Below are 14,253 nucleotides of genomic sequence, written 5' to 3' on the forward strand. Positions count from 1 at the left end.
CACCTTGACCTCTTGTTCATTATAATTTATAGGGAATCATTTTGTATGGAATGTATTTTAACCTGTTTGATTACAACCGACATACGGTAGTCATTTTTTTCTAAGAGAAGAGAAAGAGAAATGTATATTTTAATGACATTACAAAGGGCACCCGTTAACAAATCCTTGTTTCATGGTATATAAGGTGTAAAACTCTAGTATTTTCACATAAGAACGGTCTTATAATTCACGTAATTCCAAAACCAAATGTTAAAAAAATTAACTTTACGGTTATTTATTACCAAACCTTTTTATATTTACAAGCGGAACAAAAGAGGACCTTCCCGAAAATGACGAACTAACGTAACTTTCGTACTTTTATTTCTTATTATGAACACCCAAACAACGAAGAGAAAACCACTCTTAGCAATACTCTTAGGTAGTACAAAAACTCAAATAAAACCAATTGCGAATTGTTTATGTCGCAAACATAATAATTTTACTCTTACCATTTTTATTAGGTTCAATATACATAATTAGTTTTGGTTTTTGCACGGTTTTTAGACTTTCTTTGTTTATGTGACATGTTTTCCACACACGAAGTCAAGGAAACTTTTAGGATTGTAGATAATCAAAACTGGATAACCCAACCGCCGACACTGAAGTCTACAAACCGAAAAACGCTTCTCCGATAAGACGGTCTATTTATTTCCGTACACAGGTATGACGTATCATAGACCGAGAACTTATAGTGGTTTACATGTTCTAATCTTCATGTATTAGACATACTCTATACATTGTTATTACAACATCATATTTAAAATTGTGATTTATATTCATGTGCCGTTCTTTCCATTATGCTCAACTTAACGTTTCGTAAATCGTACAACGATCTTGCCGGAAAAAAAATTTATTCGTGACGTGATAAATTGTTTCGTCGGTTTATGGAGTATAACGACTTTGTTCCTAAACAAAGTACAAAAATAGACGAGGTAACAAAGACAAGGTAGCTCCTAAGAAATACTAGACCTTCTTTGGTTTTATTACTTATAGTAACATTAAAAGACGAATACAATGACTGATACACCATTACAAGTGGTAACACACACTTTTATAAATTTGAACGGTAAATAATAATGTTACAAATTCATTACAAGTAATTTGGTTTGTAACAGACTTTTGTTGTACGACAAAATATTTTTCCGTAATTTTACGTGTTTTTCACATTTTCGGAAAATAAACACCTAAACCAGTAACGACTTTTGACCGGTTCGGTCGTTCGTGTAATGATTTTCGAAATCATATATTATACATGACATAATAATTTCACAAAACATTGAACTGAAATGGCGTGGTTGCAAAACATTTCCGGAGAGAGACAAGTAATGACCCGTGACGATCTTCCTAATTTTATTAATAGTTTCTCTTAAGGACATGAAAAAAATCTGTGACGACCGGATGTTTCGTGAGTTGGTACGGGCATCATTAAACATAAGAGGTACAATTTTGTGTTATACTTTATGAAATGGTAAAGGGGGTCGAGATGGCCAGGGAGGCTCAACAAAGTATCTCTGTTGCTAAGTGGAAGGCTTCTTCACTTTTATTGGTGCCAATGTAGTAGAAAAAATTAAGTGTAATCTCAAATTTTTATTTAGTATAATAATTTGCCTCTTTCCCGACTGGTACCTCCTCTTCACTATAAGACCGTAAAAAAACTTTAAAGTAGGACCAACTAGTACACCCAGACATTCGTCCCGGGACTAACCACGAGACCTAGAACACCCTGTATGTGTACTTCTTACTTACTTCCCTAACTCAAAATTGTTATTGGACGACATTACAAAATTTACCTCTATTTTCTCCAACCATGGCTGGACTAACTTCTTTGACTAGAACACTTATTGTTCTTTTTGGAACGTCAATGTTACACAAACACCAGAACACTCCAACACTGCAGTTCAACTATTTGGTTAAAGCTGTTACACATTTCCACATGAAATATTGGTGAGAAGGCCCATGGATTATAAAGTGAGTATGACTATTTTTTTTATTCATGCAGCAGTCTTTATAGCAGCATCAATAATGACTAACCATTTGTGCAGCACCAGCCAACAGGATGATCTTATCAGGAAGGATATTTTAAAACCTTATCTCTCTTCATCATTAGATGAATAAACATAAACCAAGGTGCAAAAACATTTGCTGTGTTATAAGCTGTTCAGTTGTGTGAGCTTTGTGTAAAAGGGAAGGAAGCCCAGACTTTACTTTTTAACAGATTTTCCAATATTACATTGCATTTGTTTCTCTGTAGTTCCTGATTTTTCTTCATATGCTGCAGTTTCTATCTTTTATTTACACAAAGTAGACATACTTATCAAAAGCAGAGGAACAGTTTATCAGTGTTGGATGTGAAGATGGGACACACTTTGCTCTGCCTACTGGGGATTTTCTGTAAGTACTGTTCTTGTTTTAATTGCCATTGATACAACTTAAATGCCTGATATTATGACACGTTGGATTTCTGTCAGTTTGATAATGTCTGATTTAGTTTCAAACTTTTTTCAGTGCTGAATTTACTTTACCGTGGACAAGCTCAAGGTAATTATATAATTGTCTTTCTTTTTTGTATACTTACTCAAGACCAATCTACCTACGTAACTCCCCAAACAACATCCATTTGGTCAATGTATAATGCCTTTTTTGACAAAAAGAAAACAGATTTTACTTTTTGTATCTTGTGATGGTTTCTAGATGCTGTGTTGACCATTGAGCCAAACCGGACCACTTTTTTTCCCTGGGAGTCTGTGACCTTGAAGTGTGACATTACAGGAGACAAAGACAGAGACTGGTTTTACTCAATCCACTGGAATGGTCAAGAATTTCTCTCTTACGGCAAACATGAGAGCTATAAATTACCCTCAGCTTCAGGCTACAGTGGTGAATACCAATGTTTTTTTCTGCACGGGGGATCAACAAAAAGAAGCAATACAATCTATCTAAATGTATCAGGTAAGTGATCACAGTAATACCACCATTACCAAGTTCAATAAAAGCATTTATTTATGAGCCATATTGATATGAACATGCAGTTGGGACAAGTTCTAATATATAATCTGTAAATTATTCCAGCTCCACTGATACTGTATAGGCAGGTGAAGAACACTCTAAAATCCTCTGCTTTGTGTTATCACAAAATCAAGAGTATTAAAATAAGAACAAAAAGAAAGACAGGGATAAGAGCACTTTACCAACAAACCATGTTATACTTTATTACCTGTGACAAACATTTTTTTTCTCACATTGATAGTATCTTACAGTAAGTCATGTATCATCAGTTAACTTTTTTTTGCTGTATATACAAAAAAAACGAATAACTAGTATGCTGGTTAGTCCACCCTTATTTTGTTTGATACTTTAGTAGAAAATATATAGGATACAATAAGTGCATGTAACTCACCAATTATAAATGATGTTTTCATTCTCTGAAATCACTTTCCNCGCTGTGGAGTGATGTTTTCACATTGACAGTATCTAACGGTAAGTCATACATCATCAGTTTACTTTTTTTGCTGTAAATACAAATATAATTTTATTTTGTTCTTACATTAAGGACAGTTAACCCTTCATTGTGATTTACAGGTTTGTAGGATGCAAGGAGTGTATGTTACCCACCAATTATAAATCATAACGTTATCATTAAATCACTTTCCAACAGAAAGACCTCTGCCTGTCCTCACTGTGTCTCCATCATGGCCGAGTCCTGGAGCCTCACGAACTCTGAACTGCAGGGTTGATCATCCTTCTGCTGGCTGGAGCTTCTACTGGTATAAGGCTGTTCCCCAAAAGTCAGGCTACCGTTACAGCTATGAGCTGCTAGCTGTTAGCTACAATCGGACTGAAAAGCATCTTTTCATCATTGATGGACAAACACAAACAGCAGGATATGTGTGCAAAGCAGGAAGAGGAGATCAGGTGTTTTACACTTTGTACAGCAAACCTGTGTTTGTCTGGTCTGGAGGTCAGTATGATTTGACTTTTCCATTATTGCAAAATGGTATGAATTCCCTTATTTTGGTAGCTTTTCCTTCACGCAACTGTAAGCTGTGCTACACACCTGTAGCACAGCTTACAGTTGCGTGAAGGAAAAGCTACCAAAATAAGGGAATTCATACCATTTTGCAATAATGGAAAAGTCAAATCATACTGACCTCCAGANTTACGTTAACGTTACGTTAACGTTACGTTAACTTACGTTAACGTTACGTTAACGTAACGTAACTAACGTTAACGTAACGTAACGTAACGTAACGTACTAACGTACTAACGTAACTACGTACTAACGTACAACTACTACTACACACTACACTACACTACACTACACACACACACACACACACACACACACACACACACACACACACACACACACACACACACACACACACACACACACACACACACACACACACACACACACAGTTGAACAGTTGAGTAGTTCCTGTATGTGGCTGCAGTGACTCAGAGTGTTGCGTGGGCTAAAGATCCTCACATTTCACGCCTGAATCACTGCGTCTCTGATCTATTTGTTGTCAAGTGGCTCGCTGTGCACCAACAGATAACGGATTTCCAAAGCTATGTAAAGCCGGTGCATCGTAAAATGGAAAAGCAATTTCCACACGCCAAGGTCCGTAACACTGTTCAATGTTTTTCTGGCAGACATTCAGGTAATGCTCTCATATTTGGTCCTGGTTTATTTTCATTTTTCAATTTGTTCAGGTTATATTCAAGGTGATATCCATCATTCTAAAAGAGCGCCCCACCTGCCTCTCACACAAATCTATTTCCTTTCAATTTGCAGCGTGCTGATGGGAATCCAAGGCATTTCCAACATTTTCTAAACACTACGGACCTACAGGGCAGAAGATTAAGATATTGCTAAAGGGGGGGCTGCAGCAACTTCAAGAGCAAACCAAGGACACACTGTGGAGGAAATGCTGACAGAGGAGAAGTGGTGGGAGAAACTTTTCATCCAAGTTTTGTTTTAAAATAACTGGTACTTTCTTTGGTTTCTGACAACAGCTGCTGTGTAGAAGTCAGTGGAAATCAGAGATATGAAAATGATAGTACTCATAGGGGAGGGAACCGCGAGGGCAACAAGTCTAAACTAAACTTGTGTTAGTAATGCAAAAACACAAGCAGCAGTCTTCAACAAAACACTTTCCAAAACATTGTTTAGTGTTCTTTATTTGAGTAGAAGGAGAAATCAATGTTTTCTTCATAGTGTGTAACACACATACTGTAGCTCTGGTTTCATTTCCCCAAACCTTCAACTGTATACCGAGATGACTGTAGAGCCCGGAGGCAAAACAAAACAAATATTAAGAGATTCTTAGAGCATACCATATGCTCTTTAGTCAAAAACTGTAAACCTGAGCATATAAAAAGGTGACATTTAAACGATGCAGTGTATTATATTTGATATGTAGCACGAGGCACCTTAACGTTGTTCATATTCTTTCTCGGTCTTGAAACTTTAAAGGCCCTGATTTTTGAAGCCATACGTTTATCTTTTTTAAACAATCATAAAAACGAATCACCTCGATTGAGGACTACTGGTCGACAGGAAATCTTAAGTCGAGGGGCAGCCCTTGACCTATAGTGTATGAATGTATGTTTAAACATAATCCTATATTGAGTTATAGTGAGTAAGCATCTGTGAACCTCAATCCAGCACGTACACATTGACATTATTTAGAATTGTTTGATGTCTTACGAGTAAAATAAGTTCTTGTCTCTTTCTTAAAGTTATCCAAAGTCAATTTATACATTGGTTGGCCTCAGAAAAACGAAACACAGGTGGCATTGTCCGTCAAGAGGAAGAGAAAATAAAGTTAATTTGTAAAGTCTGAACGGAGAGGGTGGCTATCTTTCATTTAAGATTAAAGATCAGTGATTTTAGACGAATATCTATCCCTAAAATCTGTGTTTACCAACTGTTGGGGAATGTTGTTCCCCCGGGGCATCCCTACCTACAATTGTTTTTTTATAGAAACTGTGTTACCAGGTACAAGACAATGAAATATACTCAAAGTTTCCATTCCAGTAAAGAGGTTTCATTTGTCAGCCTCTTTGACTTGACACTATAACTCACTGTGAGTGTGCTTCCATTGTGTGTACAGAGTGATGTGCCTACTGTATGAAATGTAATAGAAATCGATGGGTGCACACGACTCTTGTGTTATTGATTTCAAAGCCTTGCATTTCATAGTGACGATTTATATTACTATTCAGCCTGGATTCAATTTACTGGGGCAGGACGTAAACTATTTTCAATTGTCTTTAAATATATATAATACAGCTGTCGTCTTGCATGGAAAACACGCTGATAAACACTTTTACTACTGTGTGAGCAGCTGGTTAGTTAATCTGCTGCATGTCAGGCCCAATTAGAGTCTGTTAAACTTTAGTAGAGTCCTTCTGGATTTACGCACTTTTCTAAATTACAGCCACATCAGATTCCCATTGGATTAAAATGATGCCACTTGCAACATTCACTTTTAACAAACTGTAATCTGCTTTAAATAGGGATTAGAGCATCTTCCTGCCTGCAAAGAAATGAGGAATTAACCACAACAAACTCTCAATGTTGTGTTAAGTAAATGAAATGTAAAGAGACATCTCTACACAGAGATCCACACTATCTGTCAAACACATTGCCTTAATATTCAAAGGCTCCAAGTAGCGGGTAAAGCCGTCGCATTAATACTTTAAAGCAGTTTACAGGGATGACTCTGCAATGTGCTTGATTACATTTACAAATTAGGAGAGACAGGAGTGTATGCCAGGCCGATGGCCGAAAAATAAAAGTCAGCAGAATTTTCTGTCTGTTGTCCAAGGATCTGTCTGGCTACGGTTCTCGTCTATAATCAGCATCTGTGTTGCTGTCAAGGGGAACAGAAGTTGGAATAGTGTCAGACTGCAGAGGGAGGAACAGAAGGAGGCGGACAAACAGAAACAGCAGGGAACGTGGAGATACTGTAATTAAGTATTGTCATCAGCGAATCGTGCGTTAAAATCCCCAAATATGTCTGTAAAGTGAGGTGCAAAAATAACTATTTTCTATTAAATTACCAAGTGAATTCTTCGTTAAAGGGGCTCCTTTTTGTTTTTTTGGGTTTTCCCTTTCCGGAAGTTCATTATAGATTTGTGTGCATGTAAATGGTCTGCAAAGGCTAACATCCCTGTGTTCCCTCCAGAGGAAGTTTCTCTCCCACAGGCAGACTGAAACGCCTCCATTGGACTCCTTTGTTTACTTCCAGAACATAGTGACATAACTAGTTAACACTCGCGCTCCTATTGGCTAGCGCTCCAACAGATTGTACATGATAGGCTAAGGGGCGGGACATCTCTAAGCGGTTGACCAATCACAACAGAGCCCGCCAGCTAACCAATCAGAGCAGACTGGGCTCTGGTTTCAGACAGAGGGTGAAAAGAGGTGCCGCAGCACAGGCAGTATGAGAAAAATAAAGAGCGTTTGGAACATTAAAGCATGGAGACATGTCACAGTAGAGACACTGTACGAGAATCCACCCGGAGAATTATATCATCAAATTATCAGATGATACAGCCATCCTTGGCTTAATGCACAAAGGCAGCAGTTCATCGGCTTATCATTCTGAAATAGAGAGATTTGTGCAGTGGTGTGATTTTAACCGTCTAGTGCTGAGTGTGAAGAAGACTGAGGAGATGGTGTGGGACCCAAAGGCAGTGGGTGACCTTGGGCCGGTGGTTATCCACAATGAACCCATAACTCAGGTCAGCTCCTATAAGTACCTTGATGTCCATCTAGATAATACACTCAGCTGGAAGGCGCATGTTCAAGGTCTGTGCCTGTGTACTTTATGCGTCGACTCCGGGCTTTCGGAGTTGACCAGAAGTTCATGTTACTGTTCTATCATGCAGTGTTGGAGCGCATCATTAGGTATGGTATTACTGGCTGGTATGGTAACTTGACAGTGCAGTCAAAGATCGCTCGCCTGGTACAGACTGCTATGAAAACTATGGGGGTTAAAAAACACCCATCTCTCCAAAACATAAACGAGCAGTCCATTATCAGACAAAAAAATTAAAAATGGTGTCCGATCCCACCCACATACTCCAGCCAGAATTCCAGCTCCTACCTTCTGGTAGAAGATTCAGGGTTCCCAAGAGCAGGCTGAACCGCTATAAGCACTCCTTCCTACCTATGTCCATTAAGCTTCTTAACATTCACATGAAATGAAATGCAGTCAAATGTAATGAAATGTACTTTTTAAATGTTGGCCATGAGGGTTGTGCAAGAGGTCGCCATTGTTAGTATGTGTGTCTGTGTATTGTGTTTGTTCAAACGGTGTATGACTGATGATATGTGTATGTCTCTTAATGTCCACTATGTTTGTATATGTACATGTATGCGGAACTGCAGGACGGAGTCCAGAACAAATTCCCTTACAGGGATAATAAAGTATATCATACGGTAAACGGGAGGAACTTGTTAATGATCTCAAGGCAGCTGGGACCACAGTCAAAAAGAAAACTATTGGTAACACACTACACCATAATGGATCAAATCCTGCGGCGCCTGAGAGGTCCCCTGCTCAAAAAGAACATGAAAAGCCTGTCTGAAGTTTGACAATGAACATCTGAATCATTCAAAAAAAGGCTTCGGAGAAGGTTATGTGGTCCAATGAGACCAAAATCGCGATCTTTGGCATCAACTCGACACGCCGTGTTTGGAGGAAGAGAGATACTGACTATAACCCGAAGAACACCATCCCCCCCCCCGTCAAGCATGGAGGTGGAAACATTATGCTTTGGGGTTGTTTATCTGCTAAGGGGACAGGACGACTTCCCTGCATCGAGGACAGGATGTACGGGGCCATGTACCATGAAATATTGGCCGGAAATTTACATGTTTTCCAGCACAACAATAAACCTTAACATACGGCCAGGGCAACAAAGGAGTGGCTAAAGAAGAACCACACTTAGGTGATGGAGGGGCCTAGCCAGTCTCCGGACCTTAATCCCATAGAAAATCTGTGGAGGGAGCTGAAGCTTCGAGACGCCAAGCATCAGCCTCAAAACCTTAAGGATCTGGAGAGGATCTTCAGAGGGGAATGGACCAGAATCCTTCCGGAGGTGTTCACAAACCTGGAGACCAACCACAAGAAGCGTCTGACCTCTGTTTGTCCAACAAGGGTTTCTCCACCAAGTGCTAATACATGTTTTGCAAGGGGATCAAGTACTTATTTACCACAGTTAAATACAAATCAATGTTTATCTTTTATATAATGTCAATTTCTGGATTTTCTTTTTGATAGTCTTACTCTCACTGATAAAATACACATACCATTAAAATGATAGACTGTTAATTTCTTTGTAGGTGGGCAAACTCACTAAATCTGCAAGGGATCAAATACTTATTTCCTCCACAGTACATAAAGTAAAATGTGTTTTCTTTTTGTCAAAAAATGTATTATACATTGACCAAACCGATGTTGTTTGGAGGGCATTATCAAACTGACAAATATATCATAACCTCAGGCATTTCAAAAGTTGTATCAATGGTAATTAAAACTGGAAAAGTACTAAAAGTGTGTCCCATCTTCGCATCGAACACTGACTCAGTCTCTTACAGATACGTCCACTTTAACACTTGAAGAAAATTGAGGAAGACTAACAGAGCACTGTGGGAAGAAATCTGATCTGATCTCAACATGAGCTCGTTGGTATTTTACACATTTCCTGAGAATAACTAGTCTCTCTTTCCTTCCTGTTTTACATTGGCATGACAAATTCATGCTCATGCAGATACAGTACATTCTAACTTCACTCTCAAGATCCCACTATAAAAATGTATTTTAGAGTAAATAGTCATTTTTGCTCAACTCATATTTCAGTAAAAATGGATGGCTGTATTATACTTGTGTTTCAAAGACAGATATTTTTAACGCCAACAGTTCGATGGTTCATCGAGACAACTGCAGAATGATTTAACCTCTTTTCATTCTTTACCTGACCTTTATTGCAATTGTAATTCTGATTATTTATCATGCATTAGTCTAAAAACAGAATACAAAAGTCAGGATTTTTTGGTAAAATAGCCATCCTGTAAACCTCTAATATTAGATGTTTCTACTGCTTCATCACTATAGTAATAACAAGGGCAGATGATTCAAAGTGACTCAAAGTCATTTTTGGTCACATCTCAGCTCTTGCACCTCTAAATTCCTTCTGTCGCCTCAAAGCATGACTGTACTGGATCCCCAAAATAAGAGGGAGGATGATGAAGCAAATTAAACACATTGTGAAAAGAAAAAGCATGTACTTTAGAAGCAATTAAGTAAATAAAGTTTATTGATGCAAAACAAAGTTTACTTTCTTTAAAACACCTAGATCAAAGCCATATGATGCCTTTTCTTTCAATGAGTTGCTATTACTTTAACTGTACAAAATACTGTCTGATGAATGGAGAGCAAAGCTGAAAATAAGGTTTAATAAACAAAGGTTTAGTTTTGGTATGTTGTTTCCATTCGTCTTGTCCTTACAGAAGACATTGTTTGATCTGGAAGAAAACCAAAGAAGAAAGAGATTAAACTTTTTAAAGAATTAGGGTGTTTCATGACATATTACTCCCATTTACAACATATTTAACAATACATGAAATATATAGAGTGATTGATCTGAATACTTACATGATGTTACGCTGCATTTTTACCAAGAGCTGTTCCTGGTTTGAGTTCAGAATAAACAGTTTCATCCGCTGGTGCAGGACTTGACTTCCCTATGAATTAAGAGATTATTATTATTTATTTTTTACAGTATTCCCCCCAGTTAAACATGAAAATATAGTGGTATACATTTTCCTCACAAGAGGGTACCAGTGATAGTTTGATAGAAGGAATTTGTCTTGGTGATTCACAACAGTTAAACCTGTACGGATACAGATGAATGAAAAGTAATATGTCCTGATGTTTAGTTCATGAATGCATAGAATTGTCAGAAAATAAACTTAACAAACATTGACAAAGTTATGTGTAGGATTTGAACATTGCTGACTTTGGCAACACCTTGTGGTAGATTTAAAAATGGCACCCTAGCAGGCAGCACGTAACCCAACTAAAGCGAGTAGTATTTCATCATACCTGCAGCTGATGCCATCTGCACATGTGAGTAAACACAATCCTCCGGTTCATTTTTCTTCCCTGTTAGACGGATCAGGAGAAAGCATGAAAAAACAAAACTTTGCTTAATTTAGGCACTGCTAGCCTACAAAAGCACCTTAATTATTGTATGTTATTATGACATAGAAATCAAATGCTCACCCTTCTTAGAAATGTTTTTGAGCTGGACCACAGAATACGTGACATCCGTGTATTCATCTGAAATGTAAAATTTATTTTTTATTTAAAAGAGTGAACCTTGAATTGTCATATTCCAGTATTTATATTTACTATACTGTACCATTTGCAGGTTCTTCTGGGCCTCTGACTGTTGCATAGAGACAAGCATTATCTGAAGAGAAATCAAAATCAAACCAAATTCATATTAAAATCCCTCTATATGAACTCCTACATTTTTTAAAACAACTAATGAGAAATGGAAATGCTACTCGGTTAATAACGTTAACAATAAATTCAAAACGTATTAAGGATTCAGGCTGACCCTGAAGAACAGAAGCATATTCTCTTTGGTTAGTTTCGTCCTGGTTGATCATGTGGTCTGTAGCAGGGCCCTGATTGGTCCTCTGAGATCTGGTGGGCAAAACACATGTAGTAAATGAAGTGGATTTAAGGAACATATGACTGCTGTCATGTTCATAATAAAATAAAAAAGAGCGTTGGACCAACCTGCTATAGCATGAATCTGTTAAAAAGAAAGGAGAAGACATTTGCTGCTATGTTATTATGCATTGCAAAGTGTCCTCATGTTAAAACAGTACATGTTATTACATTAGAGTCAATCAGGAGGAAAAAAAATCTCACCTTTTGACTTTCTGTAGCGATACAGGAACAGCAGCAGGAGAATAATCAGTGAAACTCCACAAAGCAGCACAACGATCAGAAGAATGGGAAATTGAGAGTCTTTTCCTGGCCCGGACGCTGCTATTATAAGTAATCTTTATTAATATTTATTTATATAAAACGTTCCTGTTATAGATTAACTGTATAAAAATGTATCCTACACAAACACAGTTTAATTCAGAGGAAACTAAGCTTTCTTTATCTCAGACTGTAACACAGCTTACAAAAAAGGAAGTGTTTTTAAATCATACTCACATTTTACTGAGAACCAACTCTCTGGTGACGTCCAACCATCTGCTGAATCTCTCCGTTTACATTTATAAAAGCCTTCGTCTGACTTTGACACTGCAGAGATGGTCAGCTCCCTTCTGTCATCGTTCTGGATGAGTTTGTCATTTTTATAGAAATCGACATTATAAAGGGCAGTTTGTGTTCCTGTCTTTAACTTGCAGCTAAGAGTGACAGGAAGTCCCTCAGCTACAGGACGGACAGGACTCACCAGGATAATATCATAATCTGAAAAAAATAATATAAATGCTTTGTCAGAGAAATCAGCTTTTGCAGATTTAATATGTTAATGCACGACTGGTCTAGTCTGGCAGAAGCTGAAATCAGGTAGATGTTTGACACAATAAAACATATAGAATATTATCTTTGAGAGGACTAACCCTAGAGTTCACTTCGCAAATTAGCCTTTTTTTAATAAACTTTGACTCACTTTTAAGAGACGTTTGGCTAATGCATGTCACCTTCATATTTCAAAACAATATAGTAATTCAGAAACAAACATTTTAAATAATTAAAACTCACTCTCCATAGTGATGTTGACTGCATTACTGAACTGTCCTGTTTCAGACTCACACCAGAACACTCCACTAAGCCAGCTTCTGGTTATTGTGCATGTGGATCCAGTCATTGTCCCCCAGGAAGAACAGGGATGAAGGTTGTCAGATTTATAAAACCTCATCACTCTCCACTCAGTGGAGTTTCCCTCACAGCTCAGTGACACAGACGTTTTGGTGAAGTGCTGCACACTGTCAGGACTCACTGTGAGAGACGCTGCTGAATTCAAATCTGAAACACACAAAGAGGGGACATTTAAACCATGCAAACTGAAAAAGACAATGCATGGGTACAGCAAAACTTCCACTTAATTTACCCTGAAAAAACAAACGGGAACAAACTAAAGTAGGAGGAAAACAATGCCCTTAATCTCACACCACTATATATTTTAAATATATGTATTGTCAATGTCTGAAACAATATTACCAGCAGATACATATCTTGAAACATATTCCCAACTAAAACAAACAAAGACAACACTTATATTAATTAACAGTTATATCTACGCTGAACAAAAATATAAATGCAACACTTTTGTTTTTGCTCCCATTTTTCATGAGATGAACTCAAAGATCTAAAACATTTTCTACAACGTGCAGTTTTGCTTTATTGGGGGGGTCTGGGGGGGTCCGAAAACCCTAGGGTTAAACCCTAACCCTAACCCTAACATGTCACCCATTGAGCATGTTTGGGATGCTCTGGATCGGCGTATACGACAGCGCGACCGTTTGGGAATTACGGGTGAATTTTTTGTTATACGAAGACGATCATGAGTGAAGTAAATTTAGAACATACTAAAGTTTTTACATATATATGCAATGACACAAGGATGTAACAGGTACCCAGTTGTAAGTCATAAAGAAACAATTTACTCTATCTTCTATCCCTTCAGATGACTGCGTGATGTCGGTTGTAATTCAAACCAGGTTAAATACATTCTATACAAAAATGAAACTACTTATAAGATAAAATGAACAAGAGGTCAGTGACTCGTCAATATTAATCTTTGGTACATGAGCTAATATACTGGTGTTCCACCACAGTTTGAATGAAATAAGACTATTGAAATGAGATGAGAATGTGTTTATCAAGGAAGACTTCAGACCGTCAGTCCAGACTACAGTACATTTTACATTGAGGAATTATGATTATGCAGTTGTGGTAAACTAGACGAATGCCCAAGTGGACAGGAATCGAACGAGACTACGTACCTTCACCTTCGAAGTCTAAAACTGACAGGCGGTGGTTAAAATTTTTGAAGTGTCCGATGACTTCCATAAATCCAGATAAAACTATTACACAATACCGAATTCAGTAAAAACATGTTGACAACACTATGTTAAAACGTTGATGTGTTTTTGTAACACCA

At 37.7% G+C, this 14,253-nt stretch overlaps 2 protein-coding genes across 4 annotated transcripts; one reads left to right on the forward strand and one right to left on the reverse strand.

The window, feature by feature from the left end:
• The first annotated feature begins 1,923 nt into the window (after positions 1–1,923).
• On the forward strand, positions 1,924–6,163 carry LOC104956810 (uncharacterized). The gene is made up of 6 exons (XM_010784355.1): positions 1,924–2,007; positions 2,318–2,430; positions 2,545–2,577; positions 2,731–2,988; positions 3,695–3,997; positions 6,159–6,163. Exons 2-6 carry the CDS (start codon positions 2,394–2,396, stop codon positions 6,161–6,163), a joined length of 636 nt encoding a protein of 211 aa, XP_010782657.1. The 5' UTR covers positions 1,924–2,007; positions 2,318–2,393.
• A 4,193-nt stretch (positions 6,164–10,356) lies between these two features.
• Positions 10,357–13,253, reverse strand: LOC104956809 (uncharacterized). 3 transcript variants are annotated; one of them, XM_010784354.1, is made up of 11 exons: positions 12,852–13,253; positions 12,541–12,557; positions 12,297–12,420; positions 12,003–12,119; positions 11,868–11,883; positions 11,683–11,771; positions 11,482–11,532; positions 11,343–11,399; positions 11,163–11,222; positions 10,713–10,801; positions 10,357–10,582 (listed from the first exon to the last, which is right to left on the reverse strand). In XM_010784354.1, exons 1-10 carry the CDS (start codon positions 13,006–13,008, stop codon positions 10,719–10,721), a joined length of 771 nt encoding a protein of 256 aa, XP_010782656.1. In that variant the 5' UTR covers positions 13,009–13,253; the 3' UTR covers positions 10,357–10,582; positions 10,713–10,718. The 3 variants fall into 3 exon arrangements, with proteins under 3 accessions (XP_010782656.1, XP_010782655.1, XP_010782654.1); XM_010784353.1 differs by having other exon boundaries at positions 12,003–12,122; XM_010784352.1 differs by having other exon boundaries at positions 12,003–12,125.
• Positions 13,254–14,253: the final 1,000 nt, after the last annotated feature.

This window comes from Notothenia coriiceps, unplaced genomic scaffold, assembly GCF_000735185.1.
Source record: "Notothenia coriiceps isolate Sejong01 unplaced genomic scaffold, NC01 NC01_scaffold00026384, whole genome shotgun sequence".
NCBI classification, from domain to species: domain Eukaryota; kingdom Metazoa; phylum Chordata; class Actinopteri; order Perciformes; family Nototheniidae; genus Notothenia; species Notothenia coriiceps.

Bases quoted from the DNA above. Each gene is read 5' to 3' on its own strand.
- LOC104956810 (XM_010784355.1), top strand. From the start codon at position 2,394: ATGGGACACACTTTGCTCTGCCTACTGGGGATTTTCT. The intron at 2,431-2,544 runs GTAAGTACTGTT...AACTTTTTTCAG, and splicing joins CTGCCTACTGGGGATTTTCT to TGCTGAATTTACTTTACCGT. The intron at 2,989-3,694 runs GTAAGTGATCAC...ACTTTCCAACAG, and splicing joins AATCTATCTAAATGTATCAG to AAAGACCTCTGCCTGTCCTC.
- LOC104956809 (XM_010784352.1), bottom strand. From the start codon at position 13,008: ATGAGGTTTTATAAATCTGACAACCTTCATCCCTGTTCTTCCTGGGGG. The intron at 12,126-12,296 runs GTGAGTATGATT...GATTACTTATAA, and splicing joins GAGTTGGTTCTCAGTAAAAT to TAGCAGCGTCCGGGCCAGGA. The intron at 11,400-11,481 runs GTACAGTATAGT...TTTACATTTCAG, and splicing joins CCCAGAAGAACCTGCAAATG to ATGAATACACGGATGTCACG.